This window comes from Oreochromis niloticus, unplaced genomic scaffold (genome assembly GCF_001858045.2).
Source record: "Oreochromis niloticus isolate F11D_XX unplaced genomic scaffold, O_niloticus_UMD_NMBU tig00001544_pilon_1183777-1232742, whole genome shotgun sequence".
Lineage (NCBI taxonomy): Eukaryota > Metazoa > Chordata > Actinopteri > Cichliformes > Cichlidae > Oreochromis > Oreochromis niloticus.
The window spans coordinates 15792-42199 of record NW_020327407.1 but is presented as its reverse complement, the minus strand read 5'-3'; the positions used below and the strand labels follow the sequence as shown (position 1 = coordinate 42199).

General features: G+C 39.5%; 1 protein-coding gene across 1 annotated transcript; it reads right to left on the bottom strand.

Annotated features, from left to right (window-relative positions):
* LOC112844779 (neurofibromin-like) lies at positions 1 to 26240 on the bottom strand (the record flags this gene model as incomplete). The annotated part of the gene is given in 3 exon segments (XM_025904424.1): positions 1 to 84; positions 12402 to 12545; positions 25977 to 26240. Coding segments are annotated over 3 exon segments (288 nt in total), but the record flags the coding sequence as incomplete, so codon positions are not given.
* Positions 26241 to 26408: the final 168 nt, after the last annotated feature.

Sequence of the window (26408 nt, the reverse complement as noted above, 5' to 3'; positions counted from 1 at the left end):
CCCAGCCAGGCACTTCTTCAGGGTATCCAGAATGATGAGCTGAGAGAGGTAGAGGTTCTTCTCAGATGCTTCTCCAAATATCCGCTGTGAAGACAGGCAGTCATAACATCACTGAATTAGATCTTAAATCTTAGGGTGTTTTCACACCTATGCTTTTTAGTCTGCTGAAATCAAATTTTCATTCGTTTTCCACCGTTGTTAACTTCATTTGTGCAGATGTTAACACAGTAAATTCACTTAGGCGTAAGGCAAAAACAACCACACTGGGACCCTTTGGGGTGATCTCAGTCCAGTTCCGAACTCCAGAGTAATTTCTGTATGGTGGTAAATGCCATCCGTTACCCAGATATGCTTTGCATTCTGGGTAAGGGATGCAGACTTCTCCCACAACTCCACCCAGTGCTTCCTGCAGAAGTTCTGACAACTCTGCAATAGTAGGCCTCATTACTGATGGGGACAACAGGGAGTACAGAGAACTGACCCAAGACTTTGTGGACTGGTGCAAGCAGAAACACCTCCAGATCAACACTAGAAAAACCAAGGAGCTGGTGGTAGACTTCCACAGGCACAGGGTGGGAGATTCTAACAGCACTGAGCAGCTCCTTCAGTGGCTGGCCAGTGCACCCACGATGTGGGACGAAGAGATTCCGCATGTCTGTCCTTCCTACTGCTGTCAGACTCTACAGCATGGTCTTTGCAGACAGACACACATCCCATACACAACTGTAACGGTCTCCCTGATGTGATATGACTGAATTCATTTCATTAAGTGCTTTTAGATCTAAACTACGAATCCTTGAGGCCAAGTCCATAATATGCAACTGTTTTAATTAGACTGATTGTCATTTTAACTGCCTTTTTTTTTTTTTTTTTAATTGAATTTTATTTTATTTGTTTTCTTTCACTTATTGTTGCATGTGTGTTGTTGATGCCTATGTTTGAGTAATCTCTGTAACTGTGAGACACCTGCTGCTGCCTATCTTGGCCAGGTCTCCCTTGAAAAAGAGGTTTTTAATCTCAATGGGATCTTCCTGGTTAAATAAAGGTTAATAAATAAATAAAATATATTTCCAAATGCATTTTTTTCCTACTATAACAGATTTTGTACAGTATTTTATTCATTTTTGTGTAGTACTTTGTTCCATTGTATAAAGTATTTTATTCTTGTTGTATAGTCCGTTATTCTATTTTATCTTATCCTATTCTTTTGTATTTTTCTTAAGTTTTACTGCTCTTAAACTTGTACTTTCTGCTGTGACCAAAAAATTTCCCACATGTGGGACTAATAAAGGTTTATCTTATCTTATGTGACAGAGTACCATAGAGGAGCAGAGTACATGAACTGTAGTAACCAGCCTTAATCAAGGGTTAATCTGAGAAGCAACAAGGTACATTGCTTTACTGATAATTACTTGGACAACTACCTTTGTCAGCTCCTTCCTGTATTTACACTGTTGCCCCTGCCCCTAACACATCTGGCCAATAAGAAGACTGGATGCCCTCATGTGGTTAGTAGTGACACATTTCAGTTCGCTTGCACTTTTTTATGTGCAAAAACAAAACAAACAGCAAAGTAAGCTACAAACTTACAAACTCAACTTATTTGGATTTCACAGCACTCGTTATACATGTTCAAACTTTGGACCATATATTTTTATGTTTTATTAATATTATTTCAAAATTTTAAAGATTTCCTCACAAATCAGCCTCAATTGATCTCCTACTGCCTGGGTGTTTGGTACACTGGGGCCACTACTGAGAACAGGATGGCTGCGCAGAGGGTAATTAACATCACCCGAAAAATCATTGGCTGCCCTCTGCCAACCCTGGAGAACATCACCAGATCCTCCTGTCTCAGGAAAACCAGGGCCATCACAGGTGACCCCTTGCACCCTGCCCACTGCCCGTATGACCCACTGCCGGACCACACCTCCAGACTCACAAACAACTTCTCCCCTTGTCAACAAAGGCTATACCCCCCACACCCCACTCACTCACCTCACCAATCTGGGCAATGGTCTAAGTAACTCTCGTCTATGCACTACTTCCAATGTATGCTGTTAGATTTATATTGTTGATTGTCATTTATGCTTAGAAATATTTACTCATATATGCTTAGAAGTATATAATCATTTGTAGATTGAAAGAATGTCTCATCCTAGGAGGTCTGTAACAACTCTGTGTAGCATGAAGAGGGGAGTGCGTTCACTCCTCTTCAGAGTGTTCTGGCATAGATCACACACCTCCTAGGAGAGGTCGTATCTTCTCTTGCTGATATATGGTATAGCAAACACACGTATATCTGGTTAAGTATAAGAGCCTTTTGTTTAGATGGACCGCTAGACTCCTGGCACCAGCTTTGGGGAGTCTTCACAGGGTCACATCTCGACCCCACACACACACACACACACACACACACACACACACGCTTACACAAAATCACAGGCAAGGTACTCTTTGTGTGTATGTATACGTCATATGTTAATGAACCTATGCATATTCATGTAACCTCAATAAAAGAGCAGTGTTACGGGAGAGCGGACGAGAGCAACTGGGGTCAAGCGAAGGAACGGCGTTTGTTCAGTTCTCTCCCGTGCACGTAAAACATAAAGAACTTTGCCTACTCATGTCTTGCTTTGCTGTGTAATTACATTGTCTTCAACGTTCCAGCAAATAGGTTCAAGCTACAAACTTATCAATGCCTTTCTCCTATTTTTGTACAAACCGGATTCCCAAAAAGTTGGGACACTAAACAAATTGTGAATAAAAACTGAATGCAATGATGTGGAGATGGCAAATGTCAATATTCCATTCAGAATAGAACGTAGGTGACAGATCAAAAGTTTAATCCGAGAAAATGTATCAGTTTAAAGGAAAAATATGTTGATTCAAAATTTCGCGGTGTCAACAAATCCCAAAAAAGTTGGGACAAGTAGCAATAAGAGGCTGGAAAAAGTAAATTTGAGCATAATGAGGAGCTGGAAGACCAATTAACACTAATTAGGTTAATTGGCAACATGATTGGGTATAAAAAGAGCTTCTCAGAGTAGCAGTGTCTCTCAGAAGCCAAGATGGGTAGAGGATCACCAATTCCCACAATGTTGCGCAGAAAGATAGTGAGGCAATATCAGAAAGGTGTTACCCAGCGAAAAATTGCAAAGACTTTGCAGTTATCATCATCAACTGTGCATAACATCATCCGAAGATTCAGAGAATCTGGAACAATCTCTGTGCGTAAGGGTCAAGGGCGTAAACCCATACTGGACGCCCGTGATCTCCGGGCCCTTAAACGACACTGCACCACAAACAGGAATGCTACTGTAAAGGAAATCACAGAATGGACTCAGGAATACTTCCAGAAACCATTGTCAGTGAACACAATCCACTGTGCCATCCGCCGTTGCCAGCTGAAACTCTACAGTGCAAAGAAGAAGCCATTTCTAAGCAAGATCCACAAGCTCAGGCGTTTTCACTGGGCCAGGGATCATGTAAAATGGAGTGTGGCAAAATGGAAGACTGTTCTGTGGTCAGACGAGTCACGATTCGAAGTTCTTTTTGGAAATGTGGGATGCCATGTCATCCGGACCAAAGAGGACAAGGACAACCCAAGTTGTTATCAACGCTGAGTTCAGAAGCCTGCGTCTCTGATGGTATGGGGTTGCATGAGTGCGTGTGGCATGGGCAGCTTGCATGTCTGGAAAGGCACCATCAATGCAGAAAAATATATTCAGGTTCTAGAACAACATATGCTCCCATCCAGACGTCATCTCTTTCAGGGAAGACCCTGCAACCTTTTCAACAAGATAATGCCAGACCACATTCTGCATCAATCACAACATCATGGCTGCGTAGGAAAAGGATCCGGGTACTGAAATGGCCAGTCTGCAGTCCAGATCTTTCACCTATAGAGAACATTTGGCGCATCATAAAGAGGAAGGTGCGACAAAGAAGGCCCAAGACGATTGAACAGTTAGAGGCCTGTATTAGACACGAATGGGAGAGCATTCCTATTGCTAAACTTGAGAAACTGGTCTCCTCGGTCTCCAGACGTCTGTTGAGTGTGGAAGAAGAAGGGGAGATGCCACACAGTGGTGAAAATGGCCTTGTCCCAACTTTTTGGGGATTTGTTGACACCATGAATCACCATATTTTTCCCTTCAGATGATAAATTTTCTCAGTTTCAACTTTTGTTCCGTGATTTATGTTCTATTCTGAATAAAATGTTGACATTTGCCATCTCCACATCATTGCATTCAGTTTTTATTCACAATTTGTTTAGTGCCCCAACTTTTTTGGAATCCGGTTTGTACATTGTGTGCACAATTATTAGGCAAGTTGTATTTTTGAGGATTAATTTCTTTACTGAACAACTACAGTGCTCTCGGTCAATCCAAATTGTGAACCTAAACCTGAATGTTTAATAAAGTAAAAGTAAGGTTTTGTTTTTCTTAAGAGAATATACATACAAGCACAATAATTAGGCAACTATTAGTGTGCAGCATTATTATGCAACTAAATGAAAAATCTAACATTTTCCCATCTCACTCGTTTATTTTCATCTGTTAGAGTGAGAATAATAAAACAACTCAAAATTTACATATAAACATTTCTGACATGTCAAAAACAAACAAACAAACAAACAAAAAACAATCAGTGACCAATATAGCCACCCTTCTTTTCATTAAGTGTCACAATCCTTCCATTCATGGAGTCTGTCAGTTTCTCGATCTGTTGTCGATCAACTTTTTATGGCGCAGCAACCACAGCCTCCCAGACACTGTTCAGAGAGGTGTATTGTTTTCCTACACTGTAAATTTCCCGTTTAAGCAGGGCCCACAGGTTCTCAATAGGGTTTAATGTCAGGTGATAAAGGAGGCCATGTCTCTACTTTTTCATCCTTAAGGCCTTTATTGGCTGGCCATGCAGTGGAGTATTTTGATGCATGCGATGGAGCATTATCCTGCATAAAAATCATGGTCTTCTTGAGAGATGCAGACTTTTTCCTGTACCACTCACTGCTTGAAGAAAGTGTCTTCTAAACACTGGCAGTAGGTTTTGTAGTTGATTTTGAAGCCATCTTTAACCTGAAAAGGTCCGACTTCATCTTTAATAATACCAGCCCATACCAGTACCCCACCTCCACCTTGCTGGCATCTGAGTTGAAGTGGAGCTCTGTGTCCGTTACTGTTCCAGCCATGGGTCCATCCATCTGGTCCATCAAGAGTCACTTTCATCTCATCAGTCCATAAAACCTTTGAAAAATCTGTCTTCAGATATTTCTTGGCCAAGTCTTGACATTTCAACTTGTGTGTTTTGTTCAGTGATGGTGGGGTTTCAGCCTCCCTTACCTTGGCCATGTCTCTAAGCACTGAACACCTTATACTTCTAAACACTCTGGGTAGGTTGCAGTTCTGGAATATGGCAGCACAGTAGGATAATGGGTTCCTGGTAGCCTCAATGTTTGATTCTTCTCAAACCTTTGGCAGTTAATTTGCATCTTTTTTTCTCAATATGTTTCTTGCGACCCTGTTTGCTGTATCTTAGCAATTTCATCTCAACTTTGTTGGCCTACTTTGCCTGAGGAAGAGAAGCTGCCTGAAAATTATGCACACCTTTATATAGAGTGTTAATCTCCTTAGGCCACACCCTCACTCATTATGCAAATACACAAATGCTTAAATCCAATAAGCACTCAAAATTATATAGGTTGAAGTTGGAAAATATGCATAACAATTATGATATGGCGAAAAAACTCATTTACTCATAATAACTGCACACAGTGTATACACACACACACACATATATATATATTTATACACACACATACATATATATATATATATATGCGTATATATACACACACATATATATATATATATAGACACATATAGACACACACACACACACACACACACACACACACACATATATATATATATATATATATATATATATATATACACATATATATATATACATATATATATATATATATATATATATATATACATATATATATATATATATATATATATATATATATACACACATACATATATATACATATATATATACATATATATATATACATATATATATTCCGGGTGTCTCTCGTTAACTAGCAGCTGGTTCATTTGTGCTGCCAGACGCTCGTGGAGTGCAGTCAGCTTCTTCAGCCAGTAGGCGTGAACCATGTCGGGCCCTGGTGCTGTCCAACTCTTCATACTGGAGACCCTTTCTTGGATGTCTGCCACTGTGATGGTTACTGGACCCTGTTCAGGGAGGTCGCTGTGGTCTGCCCTCAGATCCACTAGCCACTGAGCATTGCCGTTATGGGTTGCGTCCTTCTCCCATATGCTCTTCCAGTATTGCTCCGTCTCCAGCCTTGGTGGTGCTGTTCTGTTATTGTTCCCTTGCCACTGAGAGTACACCTTTGCTGGTTCTGTGGAGAACAGCTGGTTTATTCTCCTGCCTTCTATCTCTCTGGTGTACCTCCTCAAGCGGCTGGCCAAGGCTGTGAGTCTTTGCTTGGCAGTTTCCAAGGCCTCAGGTATGGACAGCTTGCTGTATTTCTTATGCACCTTCTTCATCGCACCTTTCTGCAACTCCGTTAGTTGGCTAACCTCCCTTCGTGCTACTTTGATCTTGCCCTCTAGCCTCCTCCTCCATGGAGGGTACTGCGCCTTGTGGCTGTTCAACTTGTAGCCAAGCATCTCACTGATCACTGCTGCCGTAGTGTGTACATATATATATATATATATATATATATATATATATATATATATATATATATATATATATATATATATATATATATATATATATGTGTACATATAGATATCCCTTCTACAAGTTCCATCACTGCCATCGAAGTGGACCTTTTCACTCTAAAGCCATATTGATAATCACTTAGGAGATTATGCTTCTCTATATATTTATCAAGTCTATTAACAAATAACTTTTCTAAAATTTTTGAGAACTGTGGGAGTAGTGATATTGGCCTGTAATTGGTAAACTGACATCTCTCTCCGTTTTTATGGATTGGAATAACTTTTGCTATTTTCATTTGTGAGGGAAATACACCAGTTCGAAAGGACAGATTACAAATGTATGCGAAAGGTTGCACTATATATTCTATAATACTCTTAACTAATTTCATGTCAATACCAAAACAGTCGGTGGACTTTTTATTTTTAAATGTCTTCACAATGTTAATTATTTCTCTATGAGTTACAGCACCAATAAACATGGAGGACACATTCTGAGTAATATGTTTATTTAGGTCATTATTATTTCTTGACTCTGGAATTTCTTTTGCTAAATTAAAGCCAACATTTACAAAGAAATCATTAAATTCATTTACAATGTCTTTAGTTTTATCAAGCACAATATCTTTATCTTTTTTAAAATAGTCTGGATAATTCTTATTTTTTGAGCCCCTTTTGATTATGCTATTTAATATCCTCCATGTTTCTTGTGTGTTACTTCTATTTTGCTCCAGTAATGTGTGGTAATATTCTTTCTTACTTGTTCTTATAATATTTACTAATCTATTTTTATATAGCTTGTACTTTATTTCAGCATCTTTTGTCCTCAGTTTTATGAATCTCTTATATAGATTATTTTTCATTTTACATGCATCTTCTATCCCCTTTGTGATCCATGGCTTATTTGATCTGTGATGCTTTCTAGTGATTTTCATTAAAGGACAATGTTTTTCATATAGTAAAATTACAGTTGATAGGAATGCATCATATGCACTACTTGAATCTTCATTTGCAAAAACCTCATTCCAATTGTGTTCCTTTAAGTCCACCTGGAGGGCAGCAATGGCTCTTGTTGTTCTATGTCGTATCATATCAAATGTTTGATTCTTTTTTTTAGTTTTAATCCCAAAATAATTTTGAAAAATTGCAAAAACAGGAAGATGATCGCTTATATCAGTTATAAGAAGTCCACCTACTATTTCATGGTCAATTTTATTTGTGAATATATTATCTATCAATGTAGCTGTATCAATTGTTATTCTACTTGGTTTTATAATTACAGGGAAAAGGCAGTTACTATACATTGTATTGATGAAATCTGTTGTTTTCTGATGTCCGTTTGGGTTTAGCAAATCTATATTAAAATCACCACAAATTATTTGCACTTTTTTATCATTTAGGTTGCTAAACATAGCAGCAAGTTTTTCATTGAATGTCTCAAGGCATGATCCTGGTGTCCTATAGATGCAACTTATAATTATATTGCTAGCTTTTTCAACATGGATTTCAATAGTAACACATTCCATTACGTCATCTATGATGCTTGACATACATTCAATCAGACTACATTTCAAAACTTTATCTGCATATAAAGCAACACCGCCTCCTTTTTTATTCACCCTGTTCATTGTAAATAATTCGTATCCTTCCAGTCCCATTTCACTAACTTTCTCATTATCGAGCCATGTTTCTGATATTGCAATTATATTAAACTTTTTTAACTTACTTAAACATTCCGTAATTTTAGAAAAATTTTTATACAGGCTTCTACTATTGAAATGTATGACCGACAATGCATTTGCCATTTTAATATTCATATTAAATTGGTCATCTGTATAGTACTCACAAGTACTATTATTGTTATTGTAGAAGTGATTATCTGGGTCAATGTTAGTTTCAGGGTCATGCATGTTGTGCTCTGCATAGTTAAACGTTTTGAAGTTCATCTTCTCAGCGTGTGTGGCAAAATAACCTCCTTGACAGTCCTTCTCATAATCAAAGTCTTCCTCTTCAATATCTCTGAATGGAAACCTATAATCTGTGTCCAAACTTGTCATTTATGTGTTTTTGTTGTTGTTTTTTCCCATTGTTTTTTGAGCCATAAGGCCAGAAACACTTTCCATACCCATTGTTCATTATCCAATCGTCACTTTTCCAATAGATTCCATAGCAGATTCCTGATTATTTATATTGCTCTAAGTCTTTGAGTTCTCTTATCATCACAACTTTCGCTTCTTCTGGATTGCCATTTAGTCTTATCATTACTTTGCAGTTCCTCGTCCATGTCGCTTGTATCTTATTTTGTTTTCTCAGGCTGCGTGCCTGTCTTGCAATTTCAGCAGTCTTTTTCGTTAAATGTTCATTTAAATACACACCGGTCCCTTTTAGTTTCTTTCCCTGTTTCAGTAACTCAATCTTTGTTTTGCGACTCACAAACCGAAGAATAATTGCTGGCTTTGTTTTACTGTCTTTTCTGGGGAGCGTGTGGCATGCTGCGATATGATGGCTCTGAATACTTACATTCTTCGTTTGAAGGAATTTTATCACTTGCTGTTCAAGCGTTTGCAGCTCCTCTACCGGGGCATCTTCACCGTCTTTACCTCCGCCAGCTGTTACTCTGGCGTAGGTTCGGTGTTGCGTCTCCAGTCCACTTATGACTAAGTCATCCATTCTTGTGTACTGTTCAAGGTCCTCGAGTCGCCGTTCCAAGTCGTCTATTTTCTTGTCCTTCTCCTTTATCAAGTTTTTTAGTTGTTTTATTTCATCCATTAGGTCATGTAGCATACCTTGTTGTTTAGCCACTTTGCTCAGTTCATCAGACATGAAATTAAGCGATTTCCTAATCTCCTCCAACTCCTCTTCAACTCCTGGGTTTGCTTTTTTAGGCGGCATTTTGAAAATGGTGAGATTGGTATTACCTTGTGATGGCCCGTTGAAGTCACTGTCGATTTACTTGTTGGTGCCTTGCTAGAGGAGCCTGGGCCCAGCGGTTGCTGGAGGATCCCGGGCCTGGTGGAGCAGGAGGATCCTGGGCCTAGCAGCTGCTGGAGGATCCTGGGCCTAGCGGCTGCTGGAGGATCCTGGGCCTAGTGGCTGCTGGTGGATCCTGGGCCTGGTGGCTGTTGGTGGATCCCGGGCCTGGTGGCTGTTGGTGGATCCCGGGCCTGGTGGCTGCTGGTGGATCCCGGGCCTGGTGGAGCAGGAGGGTCCTGGGCCTAGTGGCTGCTGGCGGATCCCAGGCCTGGTGGCTGCTGGTGGATCCTGGGCCTGGTGGCTAGTATCAGTCTCCCAGCTATCACCACTGAGGCACTGTGGTCAAAATCTGACAAGTCTGTACCTCATTTAGCTCATATGGGATCGACGGTTCTTCTTTGTATCTGTGTTTATTTTTGTCCAGCACTTTCAGGTTTCCTTCAGCGTTGCCTGCTCTGGCCTCAGGTCAGAACATTCCCAAATGTGGATATCAAGTAGAGATGGACCGATCCGATATTACGTATCGGTATCGGTCCGATACTGACCTAAATTACTGGATCGGATATCGGCGAAAAATAGAAAATGTAATCCGATCCATTAAATATCAAAAAAAGCACCTCACAAAACTTGCGACACGGCGTAACTCGGCTCATAACCGTAGCACGTCGCAGCAGTATGCCTCATGTGATTGAGCGGCTGTGTGTATTTGTAGCCTCGCTACCAAACCAGCATTTCATCTCTGAGGAAGTTATCCCAGAGAGAAGTAAAGCAAGTGTGTAAGTTCATCTCTGAATGTTTGTAAAGCGTTCCCATGTTAAGCTTAACAACCGATATATGGAGCGACTGCCTCTCTCTCTCCCTCACCTTCCTGCCGCTACTTCAATCGTGAAACTGCTTAACGATCAGCTGATCGGCTTTTCTGTCGCGAGTCCGTCTCTCTTCTTTGTTTTTGGCCCACTTTGCATCAGAAAGAGGAAACCAGCGGCTGAACAACAGCAGCACGTTTAAGCTTGATAAGCTGTTGTTAGAATTTATTTAATATTACTTTCTACACCAGGATCCTTTTCTACGTAGCTGACGGCTGGTAACTGTGCAGGGGCGGATCTAGCAAAGTGCAGCCAGGGGGGCCGATAGGGAATGAACAGGGAAAAGGGGGCACAAAGACATACTTTTCTTTCTTATTCTCATTTAAAATATGTAGCTTTTAATAAATAATTATCTGAATCTTACACCCAAAGTTTTAATCTGATGTAAAATGTATAGAAGTCCATTACTGTATATAGTAACTGTTAAGTCTTATATACCCTAGTAAGCTATAGTACTTTTTCCTTTGGGAAGGTACTGTCTGTGAATTCTGCAATTCTGTTGAAGAAAGATGTTGAATCTATTTAATTATTCTTGAAAAATAATTTATTTCTGTGCATTTTTTTCACCCTGCATCAAATTAAAGTTGATTACATCGATTAAGCATCATGAGGTGGAGGGTGGGTGGTTCCCTATTTTTTTTTTTTTTTTGCTGGGAGTTTGCAACCCTATTAGTTAGGTTGCTTAATATTTCTGCTAAGTACTCTTTAAAATACCAGAATAGGGAGGATGGAGTAGGTTTAAGTTAGGTTTTAAGTTAGGTAAGGTTTATTAGATTGATCAGTGTTGCTGAACTATGAAATATTTTGGGTGCAGTGTATTTTTTTTACACACAGGTATAACAGAATAGCTTTAGTGTTGTTGTTTATTTAAACTTGAGTATGAACTTATACAAAATGCAGCAAGATATTAAAAAAAACAGTTTTATTGATTAAAAAACACTATATCGGATTCATATCGGTATCGGCAGATATCCAAATTTATGATATCGGTATCGGTATCGGACATAAAAAAGTGGTATCGTGCCATCTCTAATATCAAGTGAGGAAAAGCGAAGCCCAAATGTAACTGAAGGATACTGTAACATGGAGATTTCCTGCAGACATGCTGATGGATATTAGAATTTCCAATCATCATCAGTAAGAAACAGTTTTTGGTGTTATACGCATGTAGTAACCTTTGATGTTGTAAACTGTTTGGTCTTGCTTGGGAAAATAGAGAATATTTTATTGCATGAAATAGCGCTGATTGCATGTTGCGAACATCTGCTTGGCCAGCTGATTGCACAGCTCGGTACAATCGGACTGGTGGGGAAAAGCAGGAAGGTTGGAGTCCAGCTTGTCAGGTGACTCAAACAGGCTCTCCTCTACACAATCCTCATTTATAAAGTGCTTTACAACTCAAATATTACAGCTAACAGCTGGATTTTCCTGTTTGAGTGCAGCTAGCTGAAAAACAGACAGCCCCTTACTGCTAAAGACACAGAGAGTGAAAGTGGACAGTAAGCACATTTCTTAAGTCCAGCTTTACAGACAGTGTTACATCTATGTTGGTTCTTGAGAGCAGGGCTCAATGGTGCAAATTAACCTTTATATGTGTAGCGTTTCATGCCCCCTTTAAGTGTTGAACTGACCTCCAACCTGCCCCGATACAAGTCTGATCAAGCAGCCTTGCAGTTTACCACAGCCTGAACAACACATGTCAAACCCTGCAACATACATCAAACATCAAAACAATTGTTCAAAGTGTGTGCATGTAACTATTATGACTAAGGGAGTAGAAAAAAAATGCACTTACCATATTATTGACATTTTTGAGAATAGTGGTAAGACCGCTGATGACAAGGGAGAACTTGTACTTGGAGATATTAATCAAACATTCCTTGTTGTGCTCTGTGCTGACTTTGGTGTGGGTGTTCTGGTGTCCAACTTTAATGGGAAGCTGAGAAAAAGAACAAAAAAAAACATCAAGTCAGAGGTGAGACATTCCGTAAATAAAATATTTCTGTCATTGCCTGACTAAAAATTTAGAGAACAGAGTTCATTTAGAACATTTTGGCAGGCTCACTGTATGTTGTTTATCCATCCTGCATGATGTGCTGATATACTCTTCTCATTTTAATCGCTTTCCTCTGGGCTGCATTCATTTAGAGATCCTCTTATTAAAATAATGTCTCTTTTTAAACTCCCCCTAAGCTATTGTCTGAAAACATGGGGCAACTGCTATAGTTGTGGACTATAGCTTCTACTTCCTGTTTTTCCTATCTTGGGTGCAGGTTATGGTTTACAGAACTATTATGTATGCTTATAAATATAAAATCTATCACCTTTTTGTTCATTGTTGTTATTATCAAGATAAACATTAACAAAAATAAACTACTGTCAGATATCCAAGATTGACCCAAGACTGCATTTCTGCCAAACTCCTCTTTTGCGCCGACCATAGTCTTTTTAGTTGCATGCAGTAATGAACTGTTCAAACATGATTATTGTAATAAGGCATTATGGATATTCACTTTTACATTTTTTTTTTTAATATTCATGTATTTATTTTCTTCTTTACAGGAAATTAACCAACAAATACAATAAAAATATGAGCCTCAGGCTGTATCTGCTGAGGTGCCCTCTAGCTGAAGATTTTATTAAAATTTTATATTTTCACTGAGTCTTTTACCTTGCTGTAATGTACCATTGCATAACAGCTCAAAGATTAACACATATGCTGCTACCAGCTAAGAAAGCATCAACCTAACCCCATAGCTGTAACTATTCCAACCACATGATTAGTGCGGTGCAGCACTATTCTCATCATCATTGGCCTTTGTGCTGTTTAAAAAAAAAAAAAAAAGTGAAAATGGAATCAGAATTGTAAACAATTTTTATTTCAGTTACAACCATTAAGTTAAAAAAACAAAAACAATCTGCAGCTATTGTTGCATGTTGTCTATTAAAGTCCTTAAATTTTGTTAAGAATTTCAAATGCTAAGGATTTTTTTTAATTTAAAATTTCAGTGTGAGCAGTGACAAAGTATTTTAGCTAAAATATTATGCATGTCCTAATGAGCCATTTATTCATGTTGACTATTAAAGCTGTTTTTATTCTTCGTCATAATTCACATCTCCTTCAATGCTGGTGTAGGCCTCCCTGACCAGATTTTATCTTGTTTTTCATAAGCTTTTGAGAGTCATTTAATTCGATGTAAACTCGCTGGGAACTGAAGGTGTCCCTGAAGGTGGGAAAACTTCTGAACTTGTTTACTGTGGTCTAACATCACAAAACCCTGGGTTAACATGGGTGTGCACACTTTTTACATCCAGCATATATATAGCCAATCTATATCTTGGGCAGTGTCTCCCATTCTTCTTTGCAGAACCTCTCTAAATTCTTTCTGGATACAAAGTACATAGGCAATTCAGAAAATGTCACTGCCAAGAGAACAGCAACATAACTTGTAGTTATGGTTGTTGTTGTTGCAACAGTATTAGGAGAGTACTACAGGGTGGACCATTTATATAGATACACCGTAATAAAATGGGAATGGTTGGTGATATTAAAGTCCTGTTTGTGGCACATTAGTATATGTGAGGGGGCAAACTCCTCAAGATGGGTGGTGACCATGGTGGCCATTTAGAAGTTGGCCATCTTGGATACAACTTTTGTTTTTTCAATAGGAAGAGGGCCATGTGACACATCAAACTTATTGGTAATGTCACAAGAAAAACAATGGTGTGCTTGGTTTCAACGTAACATTATTCTTTCATGAGTTATGTACAAGTTTCTCTTTGTTCACAGCCATTGACATGTCGAAGAGGTTAACACGTGAGGAGCGGATCGAAATTGTGTTGATATCTGGTGAACGCAGTAACCGGGTCATTGAAGCAGATTTTAATGCAAGACACCCTACGAGACCACCCATCTCCCATGCTACAGTTAGCAAACTGCTTGCTAAGTTTCGTAAAACTGGTTCAGTGTTGGATTTGCCAAAATGTGGACGCAAGAACACTGTCACTAATGAAGAAACATCAGTGGCTGTCCTAGCTTCATTCAGCAAGAGCCCACAGCGTAGCACTCGCCGCATGTCACTGGTGAGTGGCATTAGTTGAACATCCCTTCGGCAGATATTAGCTACTCACAAATGGCACCCTTACAAACTCCAGCTACTGCAGCATCTCAACGAGGATGACCCAGATCGGCGCACAGAATTTGCAGAATGGGCAAAACAAAAATTGGAACAGGACCCTCAGTTCACGCAGAAGATTTTGTTCAGTGATGAGGCAAACTTTTCTGTGAATGGTGAAGTTAACAAACAAAACCACTGCTATTGGTCTGACACTAACCCACATTGGATGGCTCCCTCCAAGACTGTTGGAACAACAAAAGTGATGGTTTGGTGTGGTATATGGGGTACAACGATAGTGGGTCCATTCTTCATCAATGGAAACCTCAAGGCCACTGGATATTTGAAATTGCTACATGATGATGTGTGTTCCTCTTTATGCACTGAAGCTGGCACGTTCCCTGAGTTTTTCCAGCAACATGGTTCACCACCACATTATGGGTGCCAGGTCCGCATTCCTAGATGAACAGTTTCCTGGAAAGTGGATTGGTCATCGTGGGCCAGTTGAATGGCCCCCAAGGTCTCCCGATCTGACCCCCTTAGACTTTTATCTTTGGGGTCATCTGAAGGCAATTGTCTATGGTGTGAAGATACGAGATGTGCAGCACCTGAAACTACGGATACTGGATGCCTGTGCTGGCATTTCTCCTGTGGTGTTGCTATCAGTGTGTGAAAAGTGGGAAAAGAGGGTTGTATTGACAATCCAACACAATGGGCAGCACATTGAACACATTTTATAAGTGGTCAGAAACTTGTAAATAACTCATCAAAGAATAAAGTTACGTTGAAACCAAGCACACCATTGTGTAGCCATATAAATGCCCCTCCCTGTACTACTCCTTTCAGCTGTTTCCTTTAGGGGTCGCCACAGCAGATCATCTGCCTCCATCTCATTCTATCCCTAGCATCCTTGATTATTCTTGTCAGCCAATCACAAAATTTTAATGGCAACATAAATAAAAGTGGAAAGTTATGGGAGTGTTGTCAAAAGCGAGAACAGCTATATTACCAGCAATCTCATCTGTAAGCCTGTATGCTGACTTTGGTGACTTTGGACTTTTTGCAAACAAAAAGTCTTTCTGAGCTGATCCCTGATGTAATCCCACTCCCACACTGAACACATCTGTCACACCTACCACACACCTGACTATAGGCTTTCTGTGTTCCCTTGTTCTGCACCACCCTCACATACTGCTCTGTCACTCCTGACTTCCTGATATATTACCAGGGTTCCTGTGGAACTATGCTCTCTCTAGATCCACAAAGATATAGTCCATCGCCTTCTGACCTTCTCTATAGTTCTCCATCATCACTTTAAACGTAAACACTATCTGTAGTTAGGAATGGGAATTGATAAGAATTTAGCGATTCCAATTCCATTATCAACGTCATTATCAATTCGATTCCTTATTGATTTTCATTGGCTCCATTTTGAGAGTAACCACCATTGCTAAGCAGCAATAAAAAAAAAATTACAATACATGCAAATTGCATTCTTGGCGGTCAAATGTTTGTGCATGTTTGTTAGGGTAGTTCCCTTCTTTGTTTTGATCAGTGTTGGAGTCGTTACTCAAAGTAGTAATTATTGCACATATTACACAGAACACTTTTCTTAAAAGTAATGCAGTATGTTTCTTAATTACTAAGAGCTTTCTCTTAGTACAATACAAAGCTGACTGCAGAAAGCAAATACGAAAACCAAAGACGCAAAGTGATTCCGCATTAGAAACATGAACAGGTAGAAAAGGAGGCTGCAGCCTAACGGCTCATCTGTTTGTCACCTGTAGAAGTTTAGGGTCTTGCTGTTGGGATTGGCATTCAGTCAGCTTTAGCATTGGGTTCTTGGCTAGCTTAGTATTACCATGTTGTCTGTGCAGATACGTGCAAAGAACTAAAGTTGTGTTAGCAGCATAAAGCAGTCGTTTCTGTCCTGGATGCAGTTTTCCACTTTACCATTGTGCTTTCGTCCTTTTGTGCAATAAAAATAAATGTCCACATCCACTGCATTGCTATTTTCCTCCTCAATCACCTGATTGTTGCGCAAGCACAAAAACTGATAAGCACAATCAATAGGCAGGTAGACCAGCGATTCCAAGGAATTGGACTGCCGGGAAATAGTTCTTACAGTATATAGCAGTATACAGCAGGTAAAATAAGTTTTAAACACATTACTAATCTTCTAAGTAAATATACATGTACACATTTCTAAAGGTGCTATTGATTTGAAATTCTCACTAGATGTTGATAACAACCCATCGAATCTACACATGTAAAAAATTCAAACATAAATTATGTCCAATAATTAGAAATGACACAAGGAAATGTATTGGAAAAAAACCCAAAGGGAAATGGAAAGTCATTAAACCAGATAAAATCTATTAATAATTAGAAAACGGTCCTGTCACTTGTTGCAAATTATATAATCTAGTTTACTACTGACGGCCTATATAAAGGTGTCTCATTACCAAGGTGTCACACAAGAAACTTCTCATCATGAGTAAACCAATGAGCTCTCTCAAGAGCCTCACAACCTTATTATTGCAAAACATACTGATGGCATTAGTTACTAAATAATTTCTAAATTACTAAAGGTTCCAGTGTCCACTGTTAGTGCCATAATCTGGATGTGGAAAGAACATAATTTAACTATAAACTAGTCAAGGCCAATTGCTTCCCCCAAGATTTCATACAGAGGTGTGAAAATAATTATCATAAGATTTGTCGGAGAGCCAAAGATAACTTGTGGAGCACTAAGAGAGAAAAGACATTCCTGATAAAAAAAATTTAAAAAGCTGCTGCCATTTGCCAGGATGATGGTAAATGGTAAATGGACTGGTTCTTATCTAGTGCTTTTCTACTCTGAGCACTCAAAGCGCTTTATACAACCAATTCATTCACCCAATCACACCCATTAACACAAGCACTTTTTCTAAGCTGTTAAGTGCTTACTATCTAACATTCATACACATTCACACTCCGATGGATGCATCGGAGAGCAACATGGGGTTAGTGTCTTGCCCAAGGATATTTGGCACGCAGACTGGAGGAGCCTGGGATCGAACCACCAACCGGAAGGTTAGTAGCTGACCTGCTTTACCACCTGAGCTACAGCCAAGATGAGATGAGAGTGGACATTTAAGGAAGACAGTGCAAGACGCACAGGGCAAGAAACTCTCAAATGGTTTCAGAGAAAGAAAATTATGGGCAGAAATCTGTGCCATCAGAAACTGAATTTGAATAAGTTAAATTTGAATTTGAATTACTCGGATTGAATCTGAATTGTAACTTGAATGAAAGCTTTTGAAAACTGAATTTGAATTAGTCTAATTTGAAATTGAATTTATGGTTTGAAAATGAATTGATTTGCTTTGAAACTGCATTTTATCCTTTAAAAATTCAGCTCTCGAATAATTTCAGATTCACTTCTCACCATTCAGTTTCAGTTCTACAATTCAATTTCAGTTCCAAAATTCAGTTTTTTGGGACTTACATCCGGTTCCGGTTCAAGCGCAGATTAATAGAACTACGGACTGATAGCGTTACTGACGGGAATCTACAGCGTCTTGAGCTGAATTAAGACTTCAGAAGTCATTCGTCATGTCGAATGACCAGCGGATAAACTCAGGTTGGTAATAAATGTATTACATGTATAAGAACAAGCGTCATGTTAACAAATGATAGCCGTACAGTAACCTTTATGCTTATTGTAGCTGCTAGCTAAAAACGCTAATTTAGCGTAGTTTGCCCTGAATTCAGCTTTGACAAACAAATATGATCGACTGTTTCTAGTAGAATTCCAAAGTTGTCATCTTGTACCCTGTCAGAGCCCTGTATGCTTGCAGAGACCCCTACAGTAAGGAAACATGCAAAACGCTGTCCAAACCTTTGTATTTGAGCTTTATTTATGTCTTACACAGCATCCCAACTCTTTAGCTAACTTAATAACTTTAGCTAAAGTGAATAGTTAGTCTAATTCATTAGTGCAGCATTACTGGATCACCTCTGTTTGAAGTGATATAATATGATATACAACTATCACTGAAACAGCAAACTTTGTAAATAAACAAACAACACTTCTCATTCTCTAAACGTTTGGCCACAGCTGTAAATTACACTATCAGTGCTTGTTCACTCTTGACAATAATTACATTTCTAAATTCTCTTTGTGCATTTACAGGTAAACAATATCTAATATTTTATCTAAATGACTGCTTTGTCTTTGAAAAGGTGAAGAGCCTGAGGCTGGTGACACTCCAGTTCTACTTTAAGTACATCCTTACGGTGGCTCACAGGACAAGGCGACATTCCTGTCCTGCCAGAAGAGAAGAGAAACTTCAGAGTCTTCATGAAGTTCAACCACACCTGTCATATGGAATATGACAGGGGTCTCAAACTCCAGTCCTCGAGGGCCGGTGTCATGCAACTTTTCCACGCCCTCGAGGACTGGAGTTTGAGACCCCTGCCGTATGGTGTTCATGCAGTTTTCTACCCCACAGTTACAGCATGTCTGACTGCCTGTTCAGCATATGCAAAAATATATGATGAGTTTAAGCATGTGATGACTAAGGCCTTCCATTATGGTGTTTGTCATCACATGTCACAGACATCTGGATGATCACTTGGAATAAACAAAAAAACATAAAACTTGTTACTTCATCTTTTATCTTTATTATCATTATTGTTCTTATTTTACATTTTTCATTGTTAGGCGTTGGGTTTATTTGTAGTAGTCCTTTCCAGCTTCTCTCCCTCTTCCATATTACTGTGTCAGCTTGTCAGCATCTATTTGGGTTTGGGAGTGGAACAGGAAGTAAGGAACAGAAAGTGCTATTTAAACCAGGAGAGGTTCTTATATTTCAGAAGAAGGGATTAATTCAAAAGAAATGACCTCAATGCCATATTTTATTTAGGAACCCTAGAGAGCACTTTGCAAAATAACACATTCTTATAATTTCACCCTCAGATGAGCCAAGCTACGACTGTCAGGGAAGGTCATGTAGGTACAGAGCATGTGAGAGTGGTTAAGTTAATGTCTCTTGTCTAGATGAAGGCACAGGAGGGATCAATGGCAAGGCGTAGAGATTCAGTATCTTCAGTCTTCAGTGGACACTCCATTTCTGGCACAAAACACCTGTAAAAGATGGTCGATTTAGGAGGTGACCCGACAACTTCAGCCTGTCAAACATAGCAATGGAGCAGTATGTTTAAAAAAAAAAAAAAAAATCTAATTAAGCATGCACTCAGTACCCTAAGAATTATTATGGTAGTTAAACACAGTGATAGTTGTATATCATATTATATCACTTCAAACAGAGGTGATCCAGTAATGCTGCACTAATGAATTAGACTAACTATTCACTTTAGCTAAAGTTATTAAGTTAGCTAAAGAGTTGGGATGCTGTGTAAGACATAAATAAAGCTCAAATACAAAGGTTTGGATACTGTTTTGCATGTTTCCCTACTGTAGGGGTCTCTGCAAGCATACAGGGCTCTGAGAGGGTACAAGATGACAACTTTGGAATTCTACTAGAAACAGTCGATCATATTTGTTTGTCAAAGCTGAATTCAGGGCAAACTACGCTAAATTAGCATTTTTAGCTAGCAGCTACAATAAGCATAAAGGTTACTGTACGGCTATCATTTGTTAACATGACGCTTGTTCTTATACATGTAATACATTTATTACCAACCTGAGTTTATCCGCTGGTCATTCGACATGACGAATGACTTCTGAAGTCTTAATTCAGCTCAAGACACTGTAGATTCCCGTCAGTAACGCTATCAGTCCGTAGTTCTATTAATCTGCGCTTGAACCGGAACCGGATGTAAGTCCCAAAAAACTGAATTTTGGAACTGAAATTGAATTGTAGAACTGAAACTGAATGGTGAGAAGTGAATCTGAAATTATTCGAGAGCTGAATTTTTAAAGGATAAAATGCAGTTTCAAAGCAAATCAATTCATTTTCAAACCATAAATTCAATTTCAAATTAGACTAATTCAAATTCAGTTTTCAAAAGCTTTCATTCAAGTTACAATTCAGATTCAATCCGAGTAATTCAAATTTAACTTATTCAAATTCAGTTTCTGATGGCACAGATTTCTGCCCATAGAAAATAAAGGTTCTAGAATGGCCCTGCAAATCACCTGACCTGTATCCAATTTAAAATCTATGGAAAGAACTAAAGCTCAGGTTCACAGAAAGGGCCCACAGAACTTTCAGGATTTGAAGACTGGTTTTGTGGAAGAATGGGCCAAAATCACACTAGAGCAATGCATGCGACTAGTTTCTCCAAACATATGGCATCATGTCGTCACTATGAAAGGCTTTTCTACAAAGTATTAAAAGAAATTTCAATAAGTGTGTTCAATACTTTTTCCTTGTCGTTTCTCATTATTACACTATTTATTCAATTCATTTTTATTTATATAGCACAACAAAACAATAGTTGCCTCAAAGCACTTTATATTGTAAGGTAAACACCCTACAATAATGCAAAGAAAACAAAAAATCCCTCAATAATCATATGACTCCCTATGAGGTTTGGCAACAGCAGGAAGGAAAAACTCCCTTTTAACAGGAAGAAACCTGAAGCAGAACCTCAGGGAGGGGCAGCTATCTGTAACAGTTGGAGTGAGGGGGAAGAAGACAACACAAAGACATTTGGGAGACAATTTGGATTTGAAAGACACAAACCCTCTCTACATTCAGGATTAGCCCTAAAGCTTTCCTTTTTGATTAACTATATAGTTGGGGCTTAATCAGGTCACCCTAAATCCTAGGTCTAGGCTGCTAGGGGATTCCCATAATGGGTTAGGGTTAGGACAAAAAAAAAAAAATCCCCTCTTGGTCTTTATCCTTCAAGCTCGATTCTTTTACCAGAGGCCTGGAAGCTTGAAGGTCATGCGCAGTATCTTTGCTGTTCCTATGACTATGCTCTTCTGGACAGAGATCTCCAATGTTGCTCCTGGGATCTACTAGAGCCACTCGCCTAGCTTGGGGGTCACTGCACTGAGTGCTCTGATTGCCATAGGAACCACTGTAACCTTCCACATCTTCTCGAGCTCTTCTCTGAGCCCTTGGTACTTCTCCAGCTTCTTGTGTTCCTTCTTCCTGATGGTGCTGTCATTCGGTATCGCTACGTCTACTACTATGGCCGTCTTCTTCTGTTTGTCTACCACTACTATGTCTGGTTGGTTAGCCACCACCATTTTGTCCATCTATATCTGGAAGTCCCACAGGATCTTAATTCTCTCATTCTCAACCACCCTAGTGGGCGTCTCCCATTTTGACCCCAGGACTTCCAGGCCATACTCAGCACAGATGTTCCTGTATACTATGCCAGCCACTTCGTTATGGCATTCCTTGTATGCCCTGCCTGCTAGCATCTTGCACGTTGCTGTTATGTTTTGGATTGTCTCAGGAGCATCTTTACACAGCCTGCCGCTAGAGTACTGTCTGGTGTGACAGACCCCAGCCTCTATGAATCTTGTGTTCTGTGCTGTTTTTCAGTAGGATTTCTGGATGTCAGTTCCTCTATCTGCCATAGGTACATACTGTGCAGGGGCCTGTCCTTTCATGATGGTTCCTCCTCTTTCTTGGGTTGCTGCTGCCTGAGGTATTCACTGAGCACACGGTCGGTCATGGGAACTTAAACTCATTAGTCCCAAGCCTCCATCCTTCCGCATAGCATACAGCCTCACTGTGCTAGACTTGGGATGAAAGGCTCCATGCATGGGCAGGAACTTCCTGGTCTTGATGTCAGTAGGGATGGGTACCGGTATCCGGTGCCATTATGGCACCGATTCTGACATAAGTAGTAGTAGTAACCAGACCGAAAAGCAGCGCACATTTCGGTGCTTTATTTCGGTGCTTTTTTCACTGAGATGTCACACACTTTGGATTCTAGCCAATCATTTTACCTTTGCAAGCGTAGTAGGCGGGCCCAGGTATGTACGTTCTTTTAGAGCAGTGCTACAGATTAAAAATGCCTAAGGCGAAGCGGTCAAAAGTCTGGCTGTACTTCACAGCAAAAGATGCAAACTCAGCAGCCTGCAACAAGTGCTTTAAGCTGATACTGTGAAAGGAGGTAACTCCTCGAATGAAACACCTGGCGACGCATAGCGTTTTTTTAAAAGCCGAGAAATGCACCGTATTTGATAGCTTGCTGCGAGACCTCACACCGTGCACATCTACTGCGGGTGTGGTGCCTGTTATCGGACCCGGAGTTTGCAACATCCCCCAAGAACCCGAAGAGGAGAGTCCTGGCCCTAGCCCTGCCAGTGTAGCAGAAATGATGATGGATGATGATGGCAGCAGCAGCCATTCTTCTCTGGGTGAGTAGCTTCATGTTGTTCGTGTGTAATTTGCGTTGAGTAGGCTAACCACGTTATTAAATTAATGCATGTAAGGTGAACTAGCAAACACCGTCGTAGTTACATGCGGCTGTCTTCTTGTTTGATGGCAGATATTCCCTTCACCCTGGCCAAAAAGGCTAAAATGACCAAAGAAAAAGTGAGAAACAGCTAAACATGAGAGGTTTTTGGACAAAGTGTGTGTTCTTCATTCTTTAAGCACCGGTTCGAGCACCGTTTAAGCACCGGCACCGTTTCAAAAGTACCGGTTTGGTACTGGTATCGGATAAAACCTAAACGATACCCATCCCTAGATGTCAGTGGCTTCTATCTCCTCTTTTGACCAGCTTATTATCCCAGCAGGGTACCTGATCACGGACAGGACATAGCCGTTGTGTGTTGCATCCTTATCCCATATGCTCTTCCAGTATTGCTCAGTCTCCACCCTTTGTGGGGCTGTTCTCATATTGGTACCCTGCCACTGGGAATATACCTTGGATGGTTCTGTGGAGAACAGGTAGTTTATTCTCCTGCCTTCGATCTCTCTGGTATACCTCGTCAAGCATACCAGGCCTCGGGTATGGAGAGCAAGTTCAGTTGCTACAACTGAAAAAAGTTGGACAACTGAAAAAAAGTACTGAGCCTATCACGTATCAATCTGATACCAACATCAGCAAACTGATATCGATACTATGGATATTAGGATTGCTTCGCCCACTTCTACTAAACCAGCAACATAGAAACTGAAAACGTTGTCCAGCAGTCCTGATGTGGTATAGCACTTGGGTTCGTGCTATATATACCATCACAGTAATCACACTTAATCCTTTTTCTTTTCTACTGTATTACAAAAATCAATGCAACTGAAAAGGAGTCATCTGCACCTCTTCAAGTATTTGTCAGACTCAATACCTTGGTTTCAGTAAAGATAGAAATGCTATATAATATTTATTCAGCACATTTTTTTTTCTTTTCTTGTTTATTTTAAAGCTTCATTGTAACTGCTACTAACTATACTAGTACAAAAAAAGTATACTTCAAAATGTTGACATTTTCTTGGAAGTGAAAATCCTTCACTGTAGCAACCCAAAAACTGACCACGTACAACAAACATAATTAACAAAAATCTATGTAATCTCAAATAATTTCTTTGATATTTTAACAGTTTGGGATTTTTAAATATAAGGTGTCAAACTAGATCCCACATTTATCTAAGCTGACAAGACAGTAAGCTCAAATTGAAATGAAAGAGTCAAAAAACAATAATAATAATTTAAAATTGTTAACTTTTGCCAGGTTTACAGCTACCATCCACACAAGTCTGGGTTTCTAAAATTCAGACTTTTAGTTTTCTTGGGAGAACTTCTTACCTGTCCATCCGTCCATCCGTCCATCCCTCCATCCGCCTCCCCCCCCCACACACACACACACGGTCTGAACAAGCATAGAGAAACTTTTGGAAACAGTGACACAGACACATGTGTGTGCTTCCTGATTGGATCTTATCAATCATGTTTCCTCAACTGACTTGTCACATCAGTATCTTGTGACTCTTTTCCAGAAGGAAACAAAAACAAAGTGCTTAAATCAGCACACATAAGGAATTACAACGGTAGCTTGCTGGCTTTGTTGTCTATGTCTAATTTTTTACATGCAGATAGCGTGACCAGTCAATTAACCTTAATGGTCACCTTTTAATTAGCAAATATGGACATAGATTATTCCTCACGCGGTGCCAAAATGCCTGTCTACAAGGACATTTTAAAATCAAAGTTCCAAAAAATCAAAGTGTTAAATATGCAAAAAAAAAAAATAACACAAAGGTTGTTTTTTTTAAAGCAAGGTAGGCAGTAAGCAATATAAACACTGACCATTAAATGCTTTTTCTATTAATAATTATTATTAGTGTCCTCCAAACACACTCAGATTGTTCAAAATTTCAAAAAGTAATAGTGTCAATGACAAACTCTATGTGCATTTCAACACAGACTATTGCCTGTGAGGTTTTAATTGGGGTTTGGTGCAATAATAACTAACAAGTAGATGTAACACCTAAAGCCACTTTTTCCAGTGGTAGTAATCCAAGCTAAGCTGCTAAATCCTACATACAAGCCATGATCTGTATCAACTAACACCCAAGACAACTTAGGAAAAGCGAATTACTCTTCACAATCACTGTCTACCAAAATTAACTTTGACTACTGTCTGACTGGGAGCTGATGCATGTTTTGTCGACCTTGTAGCTATGGCATACTTATAGGAAATAACTAATAAGAACACACATTGTAAAAAGAGCTAAGCTTTGAGTATAAACTGCAGATATGGATTTCTCTTACGAATAAAGAAAAGCAGGCGTCTCACAGTAACTGTTAAGAAAATAGCTGTCAGAAAGAGGCGCATTAACTTTTAGTACTCACACCCCAGTAAGTTCATAAGATATTTTGGATGCAGTGTGCTACCCCAGCCACATCTTTTTTGTTTACATTAGAAAGCTAGGCCTGCTAATGTTAGCTACCTAGCTGACAAGAGAGAAAACGACCGATCAACTTTAAATGACATACAGACGTATCTTCACTGGTTCAAATGTTCTAGACATAATGTTCTATTAACATTATTCCCCACTGGAACAGGCAAATCCCAACAGCTCAATAAAAATATGAGATAAGCGTGCTAACTGATCGTGGAGACAGCGCTAGCTAGAAAGACCTCATCTTCAGTGTTTTGCAGCTGGAAGAAGCAAACACAGTACACTTCAGTGGAGAAAGTATATTTGACGAATGAATCGGTATTTCATTCGATTTTCAAAACACCTCGTTGCTGTATATATTACGCTAATTAGAGTACTTCAGCGTCAACACTACCGAAGCTTGCTACACCCATCTACTGAATGAGCCCATCTTACCTGCTCATCAAATCTAGTAATCACGGCCTGGACCCATTCCACTGGTTTGTGAGCCGCCATGACCAGGCGGACGGACACCGCAGCCCTCTGCTGCTAAATCCAAGATGCAAGTCCGCAGCTGACGGGCTTAGTAATGCATGGAAATTCTCTTGAATCTGTGGGAAAGGACGAAAGGGGCGAGATTTTTTCTCCTTCTTTAGGATTCACCATCCCACCGCCATGACACACAACCGGAAGTCTTCTTCACAGAAACTGACTGGGGGGCGGGCGGTGCAGGGTCAAGTTAGCCGTAATGAAAAAGGACACTTCCAGGCACTGTTTTCAAGATTCATCATCATTTTGATTTTCAGTATGCAACATGTATGTTGCATGTAACACGGTATGCTAACATATGTATATATATATATATATATATATATATATATACACACA